Genomic DNA, 20,573 nt, shown 5'->3' with positions numbered 1-20,573 from the left:
GTTTGTCTTTTCTCAGATTCCATACTTGGATATTGGTTACCTAGCAACGTGTTAAACAAACAACCTTTTTCTACTAGATAGCACAGCCACAAAGTTAAAATTGGCTATATCGTAAATATATATATATATTGTCTTTTGGTCTTAATTTTAGATTAGGGTTAGTGATACGGTTATCAGTGTGGTTAAGGTTAGGTTTAAAATCAGATTTTAAGAAGAGAAATGGTAGAAATGGGCGGGGTTTATGACTTTGTGTCTATGGTAACTACTGACGACCATTGTGGGAAGCTAGCTAGCTAACGATACAGGCTAGCTGCAAATCGAAGTGCAAAGTTGTCCGATGAAGGACCAGTATACAGAATGGACAAAGAATTAAACGAAGAAATATTGCAAGACTTGTTTGCCTGGATAGACAAAATACCACTGTCCAGACCTAAGAGGAATATAACAAGAGACTTCAGCGACGGAGGTAGGGTATCTAAATGAACGACGTCGTTAGAGAGGGGGAGACCCAGTACGTTAACAGGAAATTAATCTGCTCTGGATTTAACTCTGATCTCTAGTTCAATGATGGAAGGCAGATGTAGCTGGGAGGTATGGGAGGATTCTACATGGGGTAGTGATCACTCCCCAATCAAGTGTACTGTAAGATACAGCAGGAAATGGGATGAGGAGATATTTTTCAAATTATATATCTTCAAGAGTTGAGGGCTGTTGCAGGTGAATTCAAATCAAATTGTATTTGTCACATGCCACTGAATACAACAGGTGTAGACCTTACAGTGAAATACTTACAAGCCCATAACCAACAATGCTTTAATAAGTTGGAAGTACATTTTTTAAAAGTGTTTTTTTATTCTACATTTTTTTTTGAATAAAAATTACAAATAATTAAACAGCAGCAGTAAAATAACAAGTGAGGCTATATACAGGGGGTACCGGTACAGTCAATGTGCGGGGGCACCGGTTAGTTGAGGTAATTGTGGTAATATGTACATGTAGGTAGAGTTAAAGTGACTATGCATAGATTATAAACAGAGTTGCAGCAGCGTAAAAGAGGGGTCTGGGTAGCCCTTTGATAAGCTGTTCAGGAGTCTTTTGGCTTGGGGTAGAAGCTGTTAAGGAGCCTTTTGGACCTCGACTTGGCACTTCGGTACCGCTTGCCGTACGGTAGCAGAAAGAACACTCTATGACTAGGGTGGCTGGAGTCTTTGACAGTTTCCTCTGACACCGTCTGATATAGAGGTCCTGGATGGCAGGAAGCTTGGCCCCAGTGATGTACTGGGCCGTACGCACTACCCTTTGTAGTGCCTTGCGGTCGGAGGCAGAGCAGTTGCCATACCAGGCAGTGATGCAACCAGTCAGATGCTCTCGATGGTGCAGCTGTAGAACCTTTTGAGGAACTGGGGACCCATGCCAAATCTTTTCAGTTTTCTGATGGGGATTAGGCTTTTTCTCTTTACGACTGTCTTAGTGTGTTTGGACCATGATAGTTTGTTGGTGATGTGGACACCAAGGAACTTGAAGCTCTCAACTTGTTCCACTACAGCTCCGTCGATGAGAATTGGGGTGTGCTCGGTCCTCCTTTTCCTGTAGTCCACAATAGAATTCAGTGCAGATATAGAAACAGTGAATGATGTAGTAAGAGGAGCAATAGTAGGGGCTGCAAGGCAGGTGATGGGTACAGGTGGGAGAAGGAGGAATGCAGTTCCCTGGTGGACTGAAGAGTGCAGAGAAGGAAGCTGTGAGTAGGAACAGTGCTTTAAGGATGTTTAAAGGGTCCTATAACTACCAGCACCTGATACAGTATAAACAAGCCTAAGCTGTAGTAAGTCGGACCATTAGGACAGTTAAGAGGGAGTATTGGCGTTGGTTTTGTGGAAACATAGGCACAACTACTCCTCTGGGAGTGGTATGGGGGATGATTAAGAGGATGAGTGGGGTCAGACGAGAATGGGATCTCCCTGTGCTGAAAAGTGGGGAGACTGTTGCAGTGAAAGACATGGAGAATGTATAGATGTTAGCCCAGGCGTTTGTGAAGGTGCACAGTTTGGTTCCGCTTTAAATGATGTTCAGCTTATAAAGGCTTCATAAAGCCTTCACAATGCCTTCATAAGCACTACAGAAATGTGTTACAAAGCATCTATAACTGTATGTCATGCTTTATAAAGGATTCATAAATGTGGCATAACTGTGTCACATAATCACCAATATGACATAACCCACTATGTCAAATATGATATAGTCATGTGCTTTATAAAGGGTGAAATGTTGTGCTGAAGGATGGCATACGCTCTAAAGTGATGTCATGTTAGTCACATTACACCTAATATTGTTCCCAGACACTTCTGCCCAAATGCACGGAAGGTCTGGTGGACCAATGCATCAAACTTGGCCATCATTAGTTAGGGTAAGGTTTAAAATCACATTTTAAGAAGATAAATTGTGGAAATGGGAGGGTTTGAAATAATTAAGTAGTGACGATAACAAATACAAAAAACTCAGTAAGGTCACTCCTATAGAATTCTATGGGCAACTTTGAATGGTTGATATTCCAGGCTTATATGTGCTGTGTGTGCAATAGCCTGGGGACAACGTTATCCCAGAAAACACTTACCTTGATAAAAGCCCCTAACCTAAAGAAATTGAAAGTGTCTTTCTTCTGGAACCAAGTTACATGTTCCTCAGTACACAAACATGCACACAACAAAAACGAGCCATACCGCACGGTGCTGGGCCAGGTTAGGTCTTTGCCACATTCACCCACTCCCCCTCTGAAAGATCAGCCACAAAATGTTGGCATCATTGTAACAGGTTGTAATCAAGCCCTGGTGCAGTGGGTTCAGGTTGGACGACTCCAAGTCATTTTGGTTCTGAAACACAAAAACGCTTTGCGGGTCCATCAATCAATTTAAATACCTTTCACACCTTACAGTAACCTTCATATTTTACCTTTATTCAACTAGGCAAGTCAGTTAAGAACAAATTCTTATTTACAATGACGGCCTAGGAACAGTGCCCCTGAACACTGCCTTGTTCAGGGGCAGGACAACAGATTTTTACCTTGTCAGCTCGGGGATTCGATCTAGCAACCTTTCAGTTACTGGCCCAACACTCTAACCATCTGCCGCCCCTTCATAAATCAGCAGAACGTTAGTAACCTATTTATTGACACTTTATGTATTGTCCTGTAATACGTACAGTGGTTTGTGAAAGTATTCCCCTTGGCATTTTTCCTATTTTGTTGCCTTACAACCTGGAATTAAAATTTCTTTTTTGGGAGGTTTGTATCATTTGATTTACACAACATGCCTACCACTTTGAAAATGCAAAATAAAAAAAATTGTGAAACAAACAAGAAATAAGACAAAAAATAAGCTTGGCACATTTAGCCACTGGTATTTTTGCCCATTCTTCAAGGCAAAACTGCTCCAGCTCCTTCAAGTTGGATGAGTTCCTCTTATGTGCAGCAATCTTTACCACAGATTCTCAATTGGATTGAGGTCTGGGCTTTGTCTAAGCCATTCCAAGACATTTAAATGTTTCCCCTTAACCCATTCAAGTGTTGCTTTAGCAGTATGCTTAGGGTCATTGTCCTGCTGGAAGGTGAACCTCCGTCAAAGTCTCAAATCTCTGGAAGACTGAAAACAGGTTTCCCTCAAGAATTTCCCAGTATTTAGCACCATCCATTATTCCTTCAGGTCTGACCAGTTTCCCAGTCCCTGCCGATGAAAAAAATCAAGGGGTGATGAGAGGTGTTGGGTTTGCACCAGACATAGCGTATTCCTTGATGCCAAAAAGCTCAATGTTAGTCTCATCTGACCAGAATACCTTCTTCCATATGTTTGGGGAGTCTCCCACATGCCTTTTGGCGAACACCAAATGTGTTTGCTTATTTTTCTTTAAGCAATGGCTTTTTTCTGGACACTCTTCTGTAAAGCCCAGCTCTGTGGAGTGTACGGCTTAAAGTGGTCCTATGGACAGATACTCCAATCACCGCTGTGGAGCTTTGCAGCTCCTTCAGGGTTATCTTTGGTCTCTTTGTTGCCTCTGATTAATGCCCTCCTTGCCTAGTCTATGAGTTTTGGTGGGTGGCCCACTCTTAGCAGGTTTGTTGTGGTGCCATATTCTTTCAATTTTTTAATAATGGATTTAATGGTGCTCCGTGGGATGTTCAAAGTTTCTGATATTTTTTATAACCCAACCCTGATCTGTACTTCTCCTCAACTTTGTCCCTGACCTGTTTGGAGAGCTCCTTGGTCTTCATGGTGCCGCTTGCTTGGTGGTGTCCCTTGCTTAGTGGTGTTGCAGACTCTGGGGCCTTTCAGAACAGGTGTATATATACTGAGATCATGTGACACTTAGATTGCACACAGGTGGACTATATTTAACTAATTATGTGACTTGTGAAGGTAATTGGTTGCATCAGATCTTATTTAGGGGCTTCATAGCAAAGGAAGTGAATACATATGGACGCACCACTTTTCGGTTTTAATTTTTTTAATTTCACTTCACCAATTTGGACTATTTTGTGTATGTCCATTACATGTAATCCAAATAAAAATCTATTTAAATTACAGGTTGTAATGCAACAAAATAGGAAAAATGCCAAGGGGGATGAATACTTTTGCAAGGCGCTGTAGTTTGAAGTGAGACAACTTTGGTCATTCATAACACATCCATAAAGACTCTATATTGCCTCTCTTCCTGCTGGAGGTACTGCATGTTGGTTCCAACATTAAAGTAACAACAAAGAAAGTTAGCAGCTCTGTTAGGAAAAGCCTTTGTCACACCTGGATAAGGGCATTTCTGTGCCGCACCAGAAACTCTAAATGGGAAGATGGGGAAACTCCATTCAATTCATATTACTAATTTCCTCTGGGACACACAAGGCTCAACAGTACATTAAAATTGGTTGGAAAATGTCTGACTGGGAGGTGTGATCATGAGGAGATGGAGACCGTGGAACACATGTTATTTCAGTGCCAGTAATATGGGAGGGAAAGGGAGAGATTGTTATCAGATTTAAGGAGTAATGGTGTTGAAGAGCCAAGCATAGGTGAACAGCTGAGAAAATCTTCAGGGGATGTAATATTTAATTATGTATTTAGTTTCCTTAATTTCCTTGAGGAGATGAGAATAATGGATAGGAGCTAGACCTTCCCTGTTTCTGGTCCACACTCCAGTCCAGTTGGTGGCGGTAAAGCATCTTAAAGTTGGTTGCAAATTGCTATATAAAAACCACAGAAGAAGAAGAAGCAGCAGCAGAGCGAGGCGGGGTGTGGCTAACAATGATTTATTCTAGGCCTAGGGTAGCGTTTCCTAAACTCGGTCCTCTGGACCTCAAGGGGTGCTCGTTTTTCTCCTAACACTACACAGCTGATTCAAATGATCAAAGCTTGATCATTAGTTGATTATTTGAATCAGCTGTGTAGTGCTAGGGCAAGCAAACAATATATGCACCCCTTGAGGTTCTGAGGACAGAGGGAAACCCTGGCCTAGGGGCTGACTTAGGTACTTGAGTTAACCAACAGCTTTGGTGCTGATCATTTATAAATGATTCATCTATTATAATTAAATGATTTATTCAATGTTTAAATGAGTAACTTTTCTTTCTCTTTCATTGAGCACTGCCCTGTGGTTGTCAACTAAGAAAAGTTAATCCAGACAGAAACATGTCATAGCAGTGTTGTTTATATCGGCCCTTGTTCCAGTGATGGCTGCTGAGGTCGTCAAGTATTTCTTCCCCAAACTGGTGGAGCTTCACAACTACACCCCAGCCAACTCTATACAGCAAAAACTCAGCAACTGGGGCACTCTCAACAGGCAAGTGTGTGTGTGTGTGTGTGTGTGTGTCAATGTACTGAACAGGTTCCTCTGGGAATCGTAGAGAATTTGATGCTGTATTCTACTTCTAAGCAACTACACAGGGCCGTGAGAACTCCTACTCACTGACCACTGGGTTGGACCTCAGCCATTTTGGATCCAGCTATATACAGTTGAAGTCGGAAGTTTACATACTCTTAGGTTGGAGTCACTAGTTTTTTTAGTTTCTTGTTAACAAACTATAGTTTTGGCAAGTCGGTTAGGACATCTACTTTGTGCATGACAAGTCATTTTTCCAACAATTGTTTACAGACAGATTATTTCACTTTTAATTCACTGTATCACAATTCCAGTGGGTCAGAAGTTTACATACACTAAGTTGACTGTGCTTTTAAACAGCTTGGATAATTCCAGGAAATGATGCCATGGCTTTAGAAGCTTCTGATAGGCTAATTGACATCATTTGAGTCATTTGGAGGTGTACCTGTGGATGTATTTCAAGGCCTACCTTCAAACTCAGTGCCTCTTTGCTTGACATAATGGGAAAATCAAAAGAAATCAGCCAAGACCCCAACAACAACAAAAAATGGTAGACCTCTGGTTCATCCTTGGGAGCAATTTCCAAATGCCTGAAGGTACCATGTTCATCTGTACAAACAATAGTACGCAAGTATAAACACCATGGGACCACGCAGCCGTCATACCGCTCAGGAAGGAGGCGTGTTCTGTCTCCTAGAGATGAACGTACTTTGGTGCGAAAAGTGCAAATAAATCCCAGAACAACAGCAAAGGACCTTGTGAAGATGCTGGAGGAAACAGGTTCAAAGATATCTATATCCACAGTAAAATGAGTCCTATATCGACATAACCTGAAAGGCCGCTCAGCAAGGAAGAAGCCAATGCTCCAAAACCGCCATAAAAAATCCAGACTACGGTTTGCAACTGCACATGGGGACAAAGATTTGGAGAAATGTCCTCTGGTCTGATGAAACAAAAATAAAACTGTTTGGCCATAATGACCATTGTTATGTTTGGAGGAAAAGGGGGAGGCTTACAAGCTGAAGAACGCCATCCCAACCGTGAAGCACGGGGTGGCAGCATCATGTTGTGGGGGTGCTTTGCTGCAGAAAGGACTGGTGCACTTCACAAAATGGATGGCATCATGAGGCAGGAAAATTATGTGGATATATTGAAGCAACATCTCAAGACATCAGTCAGGAAGTTAAAGCTTGGTCGCAAATGGGTCTTCCAAGTGGACAATGACCCCAAGCATACTTCCAAAGTTGTGGCTTAAAGACAACAAAGTAAAGTTATTGGAGTGGCCATCACAAAGCCCTGACCTCAATCCCATAGAAAATTTGTGGGCAGTACCCGAAACGTTTGACCCAAGTTAAACAATTTCAAGGCAATGCTACCAAATACTAATTGAGTGTATGTAAACTTCTGACCCACTGGGAATGTGATGAAAGAAATAAAAGCTGAAATAAATAATTCTCCTTACTATTATTCTGACATTTCACATTCTTAAAATAAAGTAGTGATCCTAACTGACCTAAGACAGGGAATTTTTTAAATGTCAGGAATTGTGAAAAACTGAGTTTAAATGTATTTAGCTAAGGTGTATGTAAACTTCCAACTTCAACTGTAGATCCATAACATAGCGCTAATTGCACACATTAACATATGTTTCCTCTACTCTCGCGCCGGGGGGGTTGAGTTTTCCCTAGCTACAGATCTAGGTACAGCTCCCCCTCCCCCAATCTAACCTTAACCATTAGTGGGAGAAATGCAAAACTGACCCCAAATCAGCGTGTTTCCATGTTGACAGGAAGGTGTTCTCCAAGCTGAACTTCCACATCCCAGAGGAGACAGTGAAGAGGATAGTGGTGAGCACTGCTGGAGTAATAGAGCCTGTCCTGTGTTTGCTCCGAGAAAGGATTGACGACAAGAGACAGCAATGCACTGACGACACACTACTGGTGTGTGTGTGTATGTGTGACCATCTAACATTCGATCAAACAACCTTTGCTGATCAAACATTCCATTCTCATCATGCACACATCCAGTCCCTGTTCCTAGGGTAGAGCATAGAACAGAGGTGTAAAATAAAAACACACTAACTATTCTTCTGTCTCCTAGGATGTGGAATACTACAACAACAGGAACCAAGAGAAACCTCTCACAGGTACAGAAAGCTGACCCCTGACCTAACCCCTGACTCAGGCCCTGTGTACAGAGCTGTTGGTTCTCTCTCTGCAGTGAAGACAAACACGTGTATAATGTGACACAGTTATACATAGGGTGACTCCTCTGCTGACCCAGATCTACTCAGCACCTTCAGTTAGCTGGTAGTTAGAGGAGGTGACTGAGTCAGAACTTGGTCAGCTGCACACACACAGAGACACACACACACACACACACACACACACACACACACAAAAGTGGGTCAGGAGCCGCTGCGGTCAGTAATGTCCTTTAAAGGGCTGAGAATGTATGGGAGCATCCAGCAACAACATCACTGTCTCCATTAGAAGTATCCATGTAACTCTGTCTGTTGTCTGTAAGCAAACCCTAACCCCCCCAGACCTCCCATTCAGTCCATAGGATGCCCAGGCTGTGTCCTCTCAGCCCAAAGCCAGTAGTCTCACTGTTCTGTCTACCTTCTCCTGCTGACGTACAGATAGACACACGGATAGAGAGGCATCCTTCTACTGCTGACGGACGGGCGGACAGACAAGATAGACAGATTAGATGTTGTGGTGCAAATGTAACATCACTCAGTGGATTGTCTCTGTTTCTCCATCTTCTCTGTCCCTCAGAGCCACCTCCCAACGACGCCCAGAAGAAACCAGGACTGGGGAAGAAGGAGGAGAGGGCACACGTGCACCAACACACAGACAAGACCAGGTACTACTAGCACTCACGGTGTGTCAGTCTTTAAATGTAATGGATGTGTTCCAGGTCAACCCACCGTAGTCATGCTGCACAGATGATCAGACCTCAAACATCCTGGAGGAGGAACCATATTCATTTGTTCTAGTAATCCTCTGAGATGTGCAGCACAACAGCAAACAATATTGTACAATCTGGACTTTTCTATAATGTGTCTGTGTAGCACTGTGCTAGGTTCTCAGGTGGACCCAACCATCCGTCTTGTGCTGGAGGAGAAGGAGCAAGCTCTACTTGCCCTACAGGAGACTGTGGAGGTACACACACACACACACACACACACTCTTTGGGCGGCAGGGTTACAGGTGTAATCTGGCCTCTTGAGTGACACTTTCTGACTGTAGTGTAGAGGAAGTGGGAGTGTGTCACTATCCGTGTGTGTGTGTGTGTGTAAGCAGTGAGTCGGTGAGCTTTCAGCAGACATCAGCTGTGGGTTTCCACTAATGTCTTTTTATCATTACTGTGTTAAAAATGGTCAGCAAGATCACTGCATTGTCACATCCGTTCTTTGATAGGAGATAGTTAGTGTGTGTGGAGTCTTAATACATTGTTTACACTGAGGTGTGTGTGTGTGTGTGTGTGTGTAGATCCTGCAGATCAAGGTGAACAGACTGGAACACCTGGTTCAGCTAAAGGACATGAGACTTGAAGACCTGACACGCCATCTGGAGAGATACAAGGCCAGATCTAACGTGCCTTGATACATACCGAAGCGGACACACACAGAAACACACACTTAACTCTCAGACACAACTAGAAACAACAAACACACCTCTCCTTTTTCTAAATTCCATTTTTCTAACAAGAAATGCTTGTTTTTCTATCAGCCTGTACTTTTCTATAAGCTAGCACTGAATGTTTTGTGAAGCATTCGTTAATTAGTTGAATGTATTCGATCATAACGGATGATATTGTATTGAGAATGTGTGTGTTTTCCATCTATAATGTGCTAGATTGAGTGGACTGCTAGACCATAGTGTCTATAAGGTTTGTTGTGTGGATCTGATGTGTGTCTATTGCTGTGCCTTTTATAACAGCCATGTGACCACTAACCTCTGAAGCTGCCTAAGTAAAACACTGACACTAAATCTGTCCAGTCTCTTTTCTGATCCGTGCGTATATGCTGTGTTAACAGGAGAGAGGAGACGAGAGGGGAAATAAAGTAGAGGACATGACGGGGAAACTAAACTCTATTACTCAGTCGTCTGACATGTCCAAATGTCTCATGTGGATTTAAAAACCTGAATAAATTCTCACTCAATTTAATGGGTCAAATCTGACAGCCGTTTTTAGCGCAGCAGATAAGTTATTTTGTCAGAACGAACATCTACCCACATCCAGCCCTAACCACAGCCGCACACACATTGTATCTGCTCTAGCAGTTGAGCCTGGGGAAGAGGTTAGTGTGTTTTTGTGACTGGGCTCTCGTAGGGTTATTCGTGATTCTTTGAAACTCGGGTTTATTCTAATGATGAGCAACAATCTAAAACAGGAGAAGTGGTTGATGTGCTCCTGTAACATGCAGGGACATGAGTGTAGGGGAGCCAGTAATCTCGCTCCTACCAAAAGCTAATGCTGGGAACAAGGTTAAGGGAGTCAGTAGCATTGACCATTGTCATTGTCATATAACTAACAAACTTATTCCTAGTTTAATTTTAGAGGGAGGGGAGGCAACATTGCTCATGTTCACTGTGGTGAATAACCTAGTGAGTATACAGGGTATTTTTAAATAAATGAAACTGAAATTGTTACCATTGTTCACACCTTGAGAAATGTATCACATCATGTGTGTTCAGGGCTTACAACCACATCCGTTTGTTAAAGGAGAGAAACAAATCCACATGTAAATGTTATTCACACTACATATAGCATATATGCTTGGCCTTGAACTGTGGGGGGAAGAGAGACTTCAGAGGGGTTACTCCTTCCTTCCAGTAAGAATCTTGTGCTATGACTGAGTGTGTGATAAAATATAATTTTATAATATGTCATTTTATTGGGTTACTTTTTATTTTATTTTGTACTTTAGTTTATTTAGTCAATATTTTCTTAACTCTATTTCTTGAACTGCATTGTTGGTTAAGGGCTTGTAAGTAAGCATTTCACAGTCAGGTCTACACCTGTTGTGTTCGGCGCATGTGACAAATTCAGCGCATGTGACCGACCGAATCGAGCCGGTTGGTCACAAATGTGGAAAAAGTAGCTGTTTATTGGCAGAGAGGTTTGTAGCTCTCTTTCTTATTGGCCTATTAACTGTCACCGGGCAGTCTAAAACTCCATTCCACCAAAACAGGCTGAAATTTCAGGCGGGCTTTTCACACAGTTCCTACACTAAAAGGGCATTATCAAAATGTTCACAAGTTCATGCTATTTCTCCAACCTCGTAGTGTGTAAATATATATAAAACACAGGAAAATCAGGTTTTTGACAAGCACAGACCAGTAGGTTTGTCGAGCGTCTGCCAGCCGAGAGTACTTAGCACCTCTGAACAGAGTGCCAGACGTAATTTGCAAACATACTGTGCAGACCAACAATCAGTCTGGTGAGAAGAGGATTAGGGAGAAGGGGCTGTACACACACACCTAACTCTGAGATAGAAACACACTAACTCACTCTGGCAATCAAGAATTTTGCTGGTGCCGTTAACGCAAAACATGAAAGCAGAATGGCCGGCTGTGTGTGGGAAGTGGGGAGCAGTAAGCAAACGAAGGTCATCCACCCCACCATACACACAAACACACACCCTAACCATGACCCTAACCCATGTCCTTCCTTCCTCTCTAAACAGCTGATGGTCCAACAGTGCAGAAGACTTACGAGTAGTGAGCTGGATACGTGTGTGTGTGTGTGTGTGTGTGTGTGTGTGTGTGTGTGTGTGTGTGTGTGTGTGTGTGTGTGTGTGTGTGTGTGTGTGTGTGTGTGTGTGTGTGTGTGTGTGTGTGTGCGTGTGCGTGTGCGTGTGCGTGCGTGTGTGTGGTCGTCAGATTCTTAAGCCTTGTTCACACTGCAGGCCTTGATACTCAAATCAGTTTTGTTTTCAAATCCGTTTTGGAATACTGACTGTCTATACAGTAAGTTACAAGTGAACAAATCAGATTTGTGTATGTTCAGACAGCATCCTTTGCTGACATGGCTATGCTAGTTGTCATAGTAACGACGGGTGTGTGCGCAGTGGTAGACTGATTGGTGGTTCTCCTGCTTCCTATCACTCAGAAGTTATGTAGCAAGCTAAGATGACAACACTGCATGCTATGGACGTTTCCCAGTTGCTTTGAATGTTCAAAATCATAGTGTCAGAACCCTTTTTAAGCCTCAAAGGATAAGATGAGTTTCAAAATAAGCCCTTTTTTTAAACTAGCTAGCTAGGTAGCTGTTTAAGCTTTCTAGCACATTCACCATTTTTTTGTGTTCTGGTCAAGCTACCACATATTCTTGTCAAACTGTCAACAGATTAATAACAATACTATTCCATGTGGTTTTTGGCTGTTCAGATTGCAGGAAAAAGAACAGAATCGGATTTGCAATAAACAATTATTTGAGTCATTTCAAACTGCCTGAGGCTTTTTGACAGATTTTCTTCATCGTCCCAGTGTTTAGATTCTGCCATCTCTAGCATTCAGTCTCAAGAAAAAGGTGTCTTATTTTGGTTGAGATCTAATTAAACTACTGACCAGTTATCTAAATGCTACTCAATTAATAGACACTGATCTATATAAACATGTGCATAGTGTTTTGGGCCATGCACCCATTGGATATAAGTCACTAGAACCATTATAATGATACAAATTTGAGTTGTTTTTTTTCCAGCAGGGCTTGCATGATTCAGCTTAACACAGTTGGCAAACAACAGCTGGCAGAGCGCACCAAAAGGTGTTCATACTGTACCCAGTCAACACGCTGAACTCGGGCCTATTCCAATTGAGACTAGGGGACTCCAATGGACTCGGACTCGGGGGGCTTCATCCGGGCCGAGTCTTCCCGAGTCAGTAAAATGAGTCCGGCAGAATCATATCCCTCTGGGCCACGGCTAATGGTACTCAGGCCGAGTCCACTTCAGCTTATCTGGCCTGATTCACTTTTTCAGGAGTAGTGCCATTTGAGGTTTTTATTCGGCAGGTGATGAAATACCTACTTTAAAAAGAAATGTGATATATTTAACCTCCAAGTCATCGAATTTGCTAGGTCATTACAAGCAAAAAATGGCCTACAGCTATCAGAGAGGGTCCCTAATTTACAGAATCTCTGATGCTATTAATGTTTTGGCTTTTATTACCCAGTCAGCAAAATTACTCCGGTGCAGCTGTGGGCCACATACTTTGTTTTTCTGGCCCAGTATACGCCTGGGTCCTCGGCCCAAAGCTGATGTACATATTGCATCACCATCAGATGCACAGATCTGGCCCACACACTGCAGGCCGATCAAATTAGAAAGGTGTGGCCTAGCTCTGGCCCACATACTGTAAAATTATTAAATCTAAAAGATGTGGCCCGATCTGGGCCATATAGTGCAAAATAATTGTAAAATAAAAAGGTTTGGCCAAAGTAACAACATAGTGTGGTCAAAAACGTAGTAACTTAGTTATAGTCACAATCTGGTTACCTATAGCTACAAACATAGTTATGTTTTTGTGTTTTTACATATTTATGAACTTATTTCCAGATATCTTCGGAACTTCCCACAATGCACAATTTCTCAACGTCATATGGAGAACTGGATACATTGCTAGTTCCAGCTGGCTATCATGCTAGCATGTCATTACATTCCAAACCAATTTTTGGCACTGGTGAGCTATTATGTACCATGAAGAAGAGACCATGTAGCTAAATTCATGCGAAATCCTGCATCTGAATCCGATGGTCCTGTTGGCCAATGTCATTGCATTGCATACCAAAAGTTGTCCGCCAAAATTTGAGCACCAAAATTTGTCCACCAAATATGTCCACCCAATTAATCTGCCAAAAGTGGTCTGGCTAGCTAGTTAGGTCAATTGGCAGGCTAGCTAGCTAATTATTTTAGCCAGTTAGGTAATAACCAAAGCCATCTAGATAATATAAAACATTATTAGAGATATAAGAAATATGATATAATATTGCTTGTATGATGTGATAAATGATAGGTAGTCTTTATAAATACATTATGCGTTAGGCTGATATATTAGTCTGTGAGATAAGATATACTTTATTGATCCCCCAAGGAGAAAAAATGGCCTAAGCCTAAAAAAAAACATTCACATGAACACAAATAAGACCATAATAAATAATACATTTACTTTGTATAGTGCTTTTCATGACAATTTCCAGCGAGACTATTCAAGCCATCGACTCACTGATGGTTGAAGACGATGGGCGATCGGCAAATCCAGTCTGGAATCATCCACATCGCTCTAATCACAGTCAGAAGAAACTTGAGTGGACTTATGGAAAGGCTCTGTAAGACATATTATGTATTTGTTTATTTATTTAACCTTTATCTAACTAGGCAAGTCAGTTAAGAACAAATTCTTACTTACAATGACGGCCTACCACGGCCAAACCCTAACCCGGACAACGTTGGGCCAATTGTGCATCGCCCTATGGGACTCCCAATCACGGCCGGTTGTGATACAGCCTGGAATCGAACCAGGGTTTGCAGTAATGCCTCTAGCACTGAGATGCAGTGCCTTAGACCACTGCGCCATTCGGGAGCCCAGGTGGTGACAGCTAGTCTTACTGGGGTTCGACTCATAAGGAAAAAGACATTACAGACAAAATAATTTACAATTTACATACATACATACCGTTCAAAAGTTTGGGGTCACTTAGAAATGTTCTTGTTTTCCATGAAAACATACATGAAATTAGTTTCAAAATGAATAGGAAATATAGTCAAGACGTTGACAAGGTTATATTTGCAGCAATTACAGCCTTGCAGACCGTTGACATTCTAGTTGTCAATTTGTTGAGGTAATCTGAAGAGATTTCACTCCATGCTTCCTGAAGCACCTCCCACAAGTTGAATTGGCTTGATGGGCACTTCTTACGTACCATACGGTCAAGCTGCTCCCACAACAGCTCAATAGGGTTGAGATCCGGTGACTGTGCTGGCCACTCCATTATAGACAGAATACCAGCTGACTCCTTCTTCCCTAAATAGTTCTTGCAAAGTTTGGAGCTGTGCTTTGGGTCATTGTCCTGTTGTAGGAGATAATTGGCTCAAATTAAGCGCTGTCCACAGGGTATGGCATGGCGTTGCAAAATGGAGTGATAAAAAATGGCCTTCCTTTATCAAGATCCCTTTTACCCTGTACAAATCTCCCACTTCACTTCCACCAAGCACCCCCAGACCATCACATTGCCGCCACCATGCTTAACAGATGGGGTCAAGCACTCCTCCAGCATCTTTCATTTTTTCTGAGTCTCATGAATGTTCTTCTTTGTGATCTGAACACCTCAAACTTAGATTCGTCTGTCCTTAACACTTTTTTCAAATATTCCTCTGTCCAGTGTCGGTGTCCTTTTGCCCGTCTTAATCTTTTATTTTTATTAGCCAGTCTGAGATATGGCTTTTTTCTTTGCAACTCTGCCTAGAAGGCCTCCCGGCGTCGCCTCTTCACTGTTGACGTTGAGACTGGCGTTTTGTGGGTACTATTTTGTGGGTACTATTTAATGAAGCTGCCAGTTAATCCATTTTAGAATAAGGCTGTAACGTAAGAAAATGTAGAAATAGTCAAGGGGTCTGAATACTTTCCGAAGGCACCCTCGTCATAGACTGTTCACTCTGCTACCGCAAGGCAAGCGGTCCCGAAGCGCCAAGTGTAGGTCCAAGAGGCTTCTAAACAGCTTCTACCGCCAAGCCATAAGACTCCTGAACACCTAATCAATTGCTACCCAGACTATTTGCATTGCCTCCTTCCTCTTTTACACCGCTGCTACTCTCTGTTGTTATCATCTATGCATAGTCACTTTAATAACTCTACCCACATGTACATATTACCTCAACTAACCGGTGCCCCCGCACATTGACTCTCTACCGCTATCCCCCCTGTATATAGCCCGCTATTGTTATTTACTGCTGCTCTTTAATTATTTGTTTTTGTTATCTCTGACGTTTTAAAAAACTTTTTTTGGGGGGGGGGTCAAGAGTGTCCCCCCCCTTTGAAGAGGGGGATGACCGCAGCTGCTTTCCAATCTTTGGGAATCTCAGACGACACGAAAGAGAGGTTGAACAGGCTAGTAATAGGGGTTGCAACAATTTCGGCAGATCATTTTAGAAAGAAAGGGTCCAGATTGTCTAGCCCGGCTGATTTGTAGGGGTCCAGACTTTGCAGCTCTTTCAGAACATCAGCTGACGGGATTTGGGAGAAGGAGAAATGGGGAAGGCTTGGGCGAGTTGCTGTAGGGGGTGCAGTGCTGTTGACCGTATTACACAAGATACAAAATTCACAAATTCTACAGAACAATGGCAGTCATGTCTTAATGACTAACAATTACTCAATAATCCATGGCTTTTGGGAATGCCAAAGGTTATGGACGGAGTTAGAAGTATTACAATGTAAATGTACTTTTAATCCGTCTGTCTGCATATTTCAAGGCATGGCTTACGAGGGTGCAGTGACTAGGGCTTTGGTGGTCATAAAAAAATTTCAGCCGGTGATTGTCAAGCAAATAACTGTCAGTCTCATGGTAATTGACCGTAATTAGCATCAACACGTTTAGCATCTCCTGGCTTCCACCTCATAGCCTACAAGCCACTGATGCAGACCCTTGGAACATCCAAAAGAAAGGAGGTCCAAGGCACTCTTCATATAATTAATTAAAATGCCTTTATTTGTATGGCATGTTCAATGGAAAGAAAGTTTTAAAACTCTGACGCGTTTCAGCTGCATGGCCTTCGTCAGGGAGTTTTTAACGAAGGCTATGCAGCCGAAATGCGTCAGAGTTTTTAAACTTTGTTTCCATTGAGTATGCCATACAAATAAATGTATTTTAATTAATTATATGAAGAGTGCCTTGGTCCTCCTTTCTTTTTGATTTATTAGACATTTTATTAGACACTTGTCCTTATATTAGGCCCTGATATGGCTATGCCATATGGCTGTGGGCTACACTAGTTCATTTAGCTGACAAGATTTGCTTAGAATTCCGTGGCATTCTTTTTAAATTATTTTATAGTATGAAGAATACAATTGAAGATATCTTAATAAAATAGAAAGATTATTTTCTCCAAATGATTTCAAAGGAAGTGCGCACATGCGGCTATTCTGTGTTGAGTGGTTAACAAAGAAACTGGTCATATATGCTTAATTTAGAGTTATTTATGCAACTTTAGTTGTGATACAAACGTTGGGCTATATCTTTAGATTTTTAATACATTCTAAGGATGCATGATGGGACTCTAATGATAATTTGAAATGTTGCAAGCTGCACACACTTCATCATTCTCTCATTCACAATTTGACAAGCACTTGATAATTTTCTCACCAGGCCTCGTATTTCCGGCGGCATCCACCTTGTGTGGCTGTAATGCCCCCTAAGAAATCCATGCCTTTTGCAGTCAAAGTGGCCATTGTGCCCTTGGGCTGAATATAATAGGCTAATTATAATTCACTTCTCCCGGCTGCTGTGCTCCGAAGCACCTCTCACTCACATGGCTCTCTCAGATGTAGCAAATGGTCATCACGTGGTCCTTCTCACAGGCATTTCAGCTAAGAAGTAGGCTACAAGTGAATGAAGACAGACACATCGGGGACGCAACTGAGCACATCCCTCTTATTGAATTCCAGGAATTCAGGAAGGGTACCATATGAGGGAGGAGGATGTCTTCCATGTAACGCACAGCGTTGAGATTACCTGCAATGACAACAAGCTCAGTCCGATGATGCTGTGACACACCACCCCAGACCATGACAGACCCTCCACCTCCAAATCGATCCCGCTCCAGAGTACAGGCCTCTGTGTAACGCTCATTCCTTCGACGATAAATGCAAATCCGACCATCCCCCCTGGTGAGACAAAACTGCGACTCGTCAGTGAAGAGCACTTTTTGCCAGTCCTGTCTGGTCCAGCGACGGTGGGTTTGTGCCCATAGGTGATGTTGTCGGTGATGTCTGGTGAGTACCTGCCTTACAACAGGCCTACAAGCCCTCAAACCAGCCTCTCTCAACCTATTGCGGACAGTCTGAGCACTGATGGAGGGATTGTGCGTTCCTGGTGTAACTCGGGCAGTTGTTGCCATCCTGTACCGCAGGTGTGATGTTAGGATGTACCAATCCTGTGCAGGTGTTGTTACATGTGGTCTGCGACTGCGAGGACGATCAGCTGTCCGTCTTGTCTCCCTGTAGCAATGTTTTAGGCTTCTCACAGTACAGACATTGCTATTTATTGCCCTGGCCACATCTGCAGTCCTCATGCCTCCTTGCAGCATGCCTAAGGCACGTTCACGCATATGAGCAGGGACCCTGGGCATCTTTCTTTTGGTGTTTTTCAGAGTCAGTAGAAAGGCCTCTTTAGTGTCCTACGTTTTCATAACTGACCTTAATTGCCTACCGTCTGTAAGCTGTTAGTGTCTTAACGACCGTTTCACAGGTGCATGTTCATTAGTTGTTTATGGTTCATTGAACAAGCATGGGAAACAATGTTTAAACCCTTTACAATGAAGATCTTTGAAGTTATTTGGATTTTTACAAATTATCTTTGAAAGACAGGGTCCTGAAAAAAGGACATTTCTTTTTTGCTGCGATTGTTTATATGTATATATATATATATATTTAGAGATCTGGCTGCGGACCACCTGCCAGGGCCATAGCTATGGATGAGGACAGAGGTCCCGACCTCTGTAATAAATAAAATATAAAAACTAATTTAGAGTGTTTTTGGAAAGTATTCACACCCCTTGACCTTTTCCAAATTTTGTTACGTTACAGCCTTATTACATAAATTGATTTCCTCAATCTACACATAACCCATATTAACAAAGCGAAAACAGGTTTTTAGAAATGTTTACAAATGTATTTAAAAAATGTAAATAAACTGAAATACCTTAATTACATAAGTATTCAGTATTCTTTTCAATCAAAATTGAGCTAAGGTGCATCTTGTTCCCATTGATCATCCTTGAGATGTTTCTACAACTTGATTTAAGTCCACCTGTAGTTTTATTCAATTGACTGGACATGATTTGGAAAGAAACACACCTGTCTATATAAAAGGTCCCACAGTTGACAGTGCATGTCAGAGAAAAAAAACAAGCCATGAGGTCGAAGAAATTGTCCGTAGAGCTCAGAGACGACAGGATTGTGTCGAGGCACAGATCTGGGAAAGAAGCATTGAAGGTCCAAGAAAACAGTGGCCTCCAATTCTTAAATGGAAGACGTTTCCTGTCGTCTCTGAGCTCTACGGACAATTCCTTCGACCTCATGGCTTGTTTTTTTTCCCTCTGACATGCACTGTCAAGTGGGATTGTCTTGGCTGTGTGCTGACAGCGCTCCAGAGTTCCTCTGTGGAGATGGGAGAACCTTCCAGAAAGACAACTATCTCTGCAGCACTCCACCAATCAGGCCTTTATGGTAGAGCGGCCAGACTCTACCTCCTCAGTAAATGGCACATGACAGCCACTTGGAGTTTGCCTTAAAAAGGCACCTAAAGGACTCTCAGACCATGAGAAACAAGATTCTCTGGTCCGATGAAACCAAGATCGAACTCTTTAGCCTGAATGCCAAGTGTCATGTCTGGTGGAAACATGGCACTATCCCTACGGTGAAGCATGGTGTTGGCAGCATGATACTGTGGGGATGTTTCACAGCGGCAGGGATTGGGAGACTAGTCAGGATCAAGGGAAAGATGAACGGCGCAAAGTACAGAGTGTTCCTTGATGAAAACCTGCTCCAGAGCACTCAGGACCTCAGACTGGGGCTAAGGTTCACCTTCCAACAGGACAACGACCCTAAGCACACAGCCAAGACAATGCAAAGTCTCTGAGTGGCCCAGCCAGAGCCCGGACTTTAACATCTCTGGAGAGACCTGAAAATAGCTGTGCAGCAACGCTCCCCATCCAACCTGACAGAGCTTGAGAGGATCTGTAGAGAAGAATGGGAGAAACTCCCCAAATACAGGTTGTCCAAGCTTGTAGCGTCATACCAAAAGAAGATTCGAGGCTGTAATCACTGCCAAAGGTGCTTCAACAAAGTACTGAATAAAGGGTCTGAATACTTACGTAAATGTGATCTTTTTATATTTTAATACATTTGCAAAAATGTCTAAAAACCAGTTTAGGCTTTGTCATTATGGGGTATTGTTCGTAGATTGAGGGGGGAAAAAACTATTAAATCCATTTTAGAATAAAGCTGTAACGAAGTGTGGAAAAAGTCAAGAGGTCTGAATACGTTCATAATGCACTGTAATTTATAAACGAAGCATTCGTGTTTAGTGAGTCCGCCAGATCAGAGGCAGTAGGGATACCTAGGGATGTTCTCTTGATAAGTGTATAAATTGGACAATTATCCTGTCCTGCTAAGCATTCAAAATGTAATGAGTACTATTGGGTGTCAGGGGAAATGTATGGAGTAAAAAGTACATTATTTTCTTTAGGAATTTAGTGAAGAAAGTGTTGTCAAAAATATAAATAGTAAAGTTCATATGCCCCAAAAACCACTTAAGTAGTACTTATTTTTTTTTACTTCACTGGCACTAGGGCACACTTTTTAAAATGTACAATGTAAAATTTTAGTCTACCTCGTTTCACTCCGTTTCCGACTATTTTCACCCATTTTGTGACTAGACAAAACCCAGCTTCAGGCTGCAGTTTTAAAAATCACAGACACACA

The 20,573-nt window shown here is 42.3% G+C and overlaps 1 protein-coding gene across 4 annotated transcripts; it reads left to right on the top strand.

Moving 5' to 3' along the window:
* The first annotated feature begins 268 nt into the window (after window positions 1-268).
* Window positions 269-9,860, top strand: spef1 (sperm flagellar 1). Of its 4 annotated transcripts, none has more exons than XM_071379743.1 (7): window positions 269-466; window positions 5,712-5,823; window positions 7,652-7,709; window positions 7,963-8,008; window positions 8,643-8,730; window positions 8,939-9,029; window positions 9,360-9,860. In XM_071379743.1, the coding sequence occupies exons 1-7, from the start codon at window positions 358-360 to the stop codon at window positions 9,471-9,473; spliced, it is 618 nt and encodes a 205-aa protein (XP_071235844.1). In that variant the 5' UTR covers window positions 269-357; the 3' UTR covers window positions 9,474-9,860. The 4 variants fall into 4 exon arrangements, with proteins under 4 accessions (XP_071235844.1, XP_071235841.1, XP_071235845.1 ...); XM_071379740.1 differs by having other exon boundaries at window positions 7,652-7,802; XM_071379744.1 differs by having other exon boundaries at window positions 5,712-5,827; window positions 7,656-7,709.
* Window positions 9,861-20,573: the final 10,713 nt, after the last annotated feature.

Source organism: Salvelinus alpinus, chromosome 32 (genome assembly GCF_045679555.1).
Source record: "Salvelinus alpinus chromosome 32, SLU_Salpinus.1, whole genome shotgun sequence".
Classification (NCBI taxonomy): domain Eukaryota; kingdom Metazoa; phylum Chordata; class Actinopteri; order Salmoniformes; family Salmonidae; genus Salvelinus; species Salvelinus alpinus.
The sequence above is the reverse complement of the archived record's forward strand: the minus strand, read 5'-3'. Positions and strand labels throughout refer to the sequence as shown.

What these genes read in the sequence shown, in the direction of transcription:
- spef1 (XM_071379740.1), top strand. Translation starts at nt 358, where the DNA reads ATGGACAAAGAATTAAACGAAGAAATATTGCAAGACTTGTTTGCCTGG. An exon ending in GCACTGACGACACACTACTG is followed by an intron (nt 7,803 to 7,962) that starts GTGTGTGTGTGT and finishes TCTGTCTCCTAG; the next exon opens with GATGTGGAATACTACAACAA. An exon ending in CCCTACAGGAGACTGTGGAG is followed by an intron (nt 9,030 to 9,359) that starts GTACACACACAC and finishes GTGTGTGTGTAG; the next exon opens with ATCCTGCAGATCAAGGTGAA.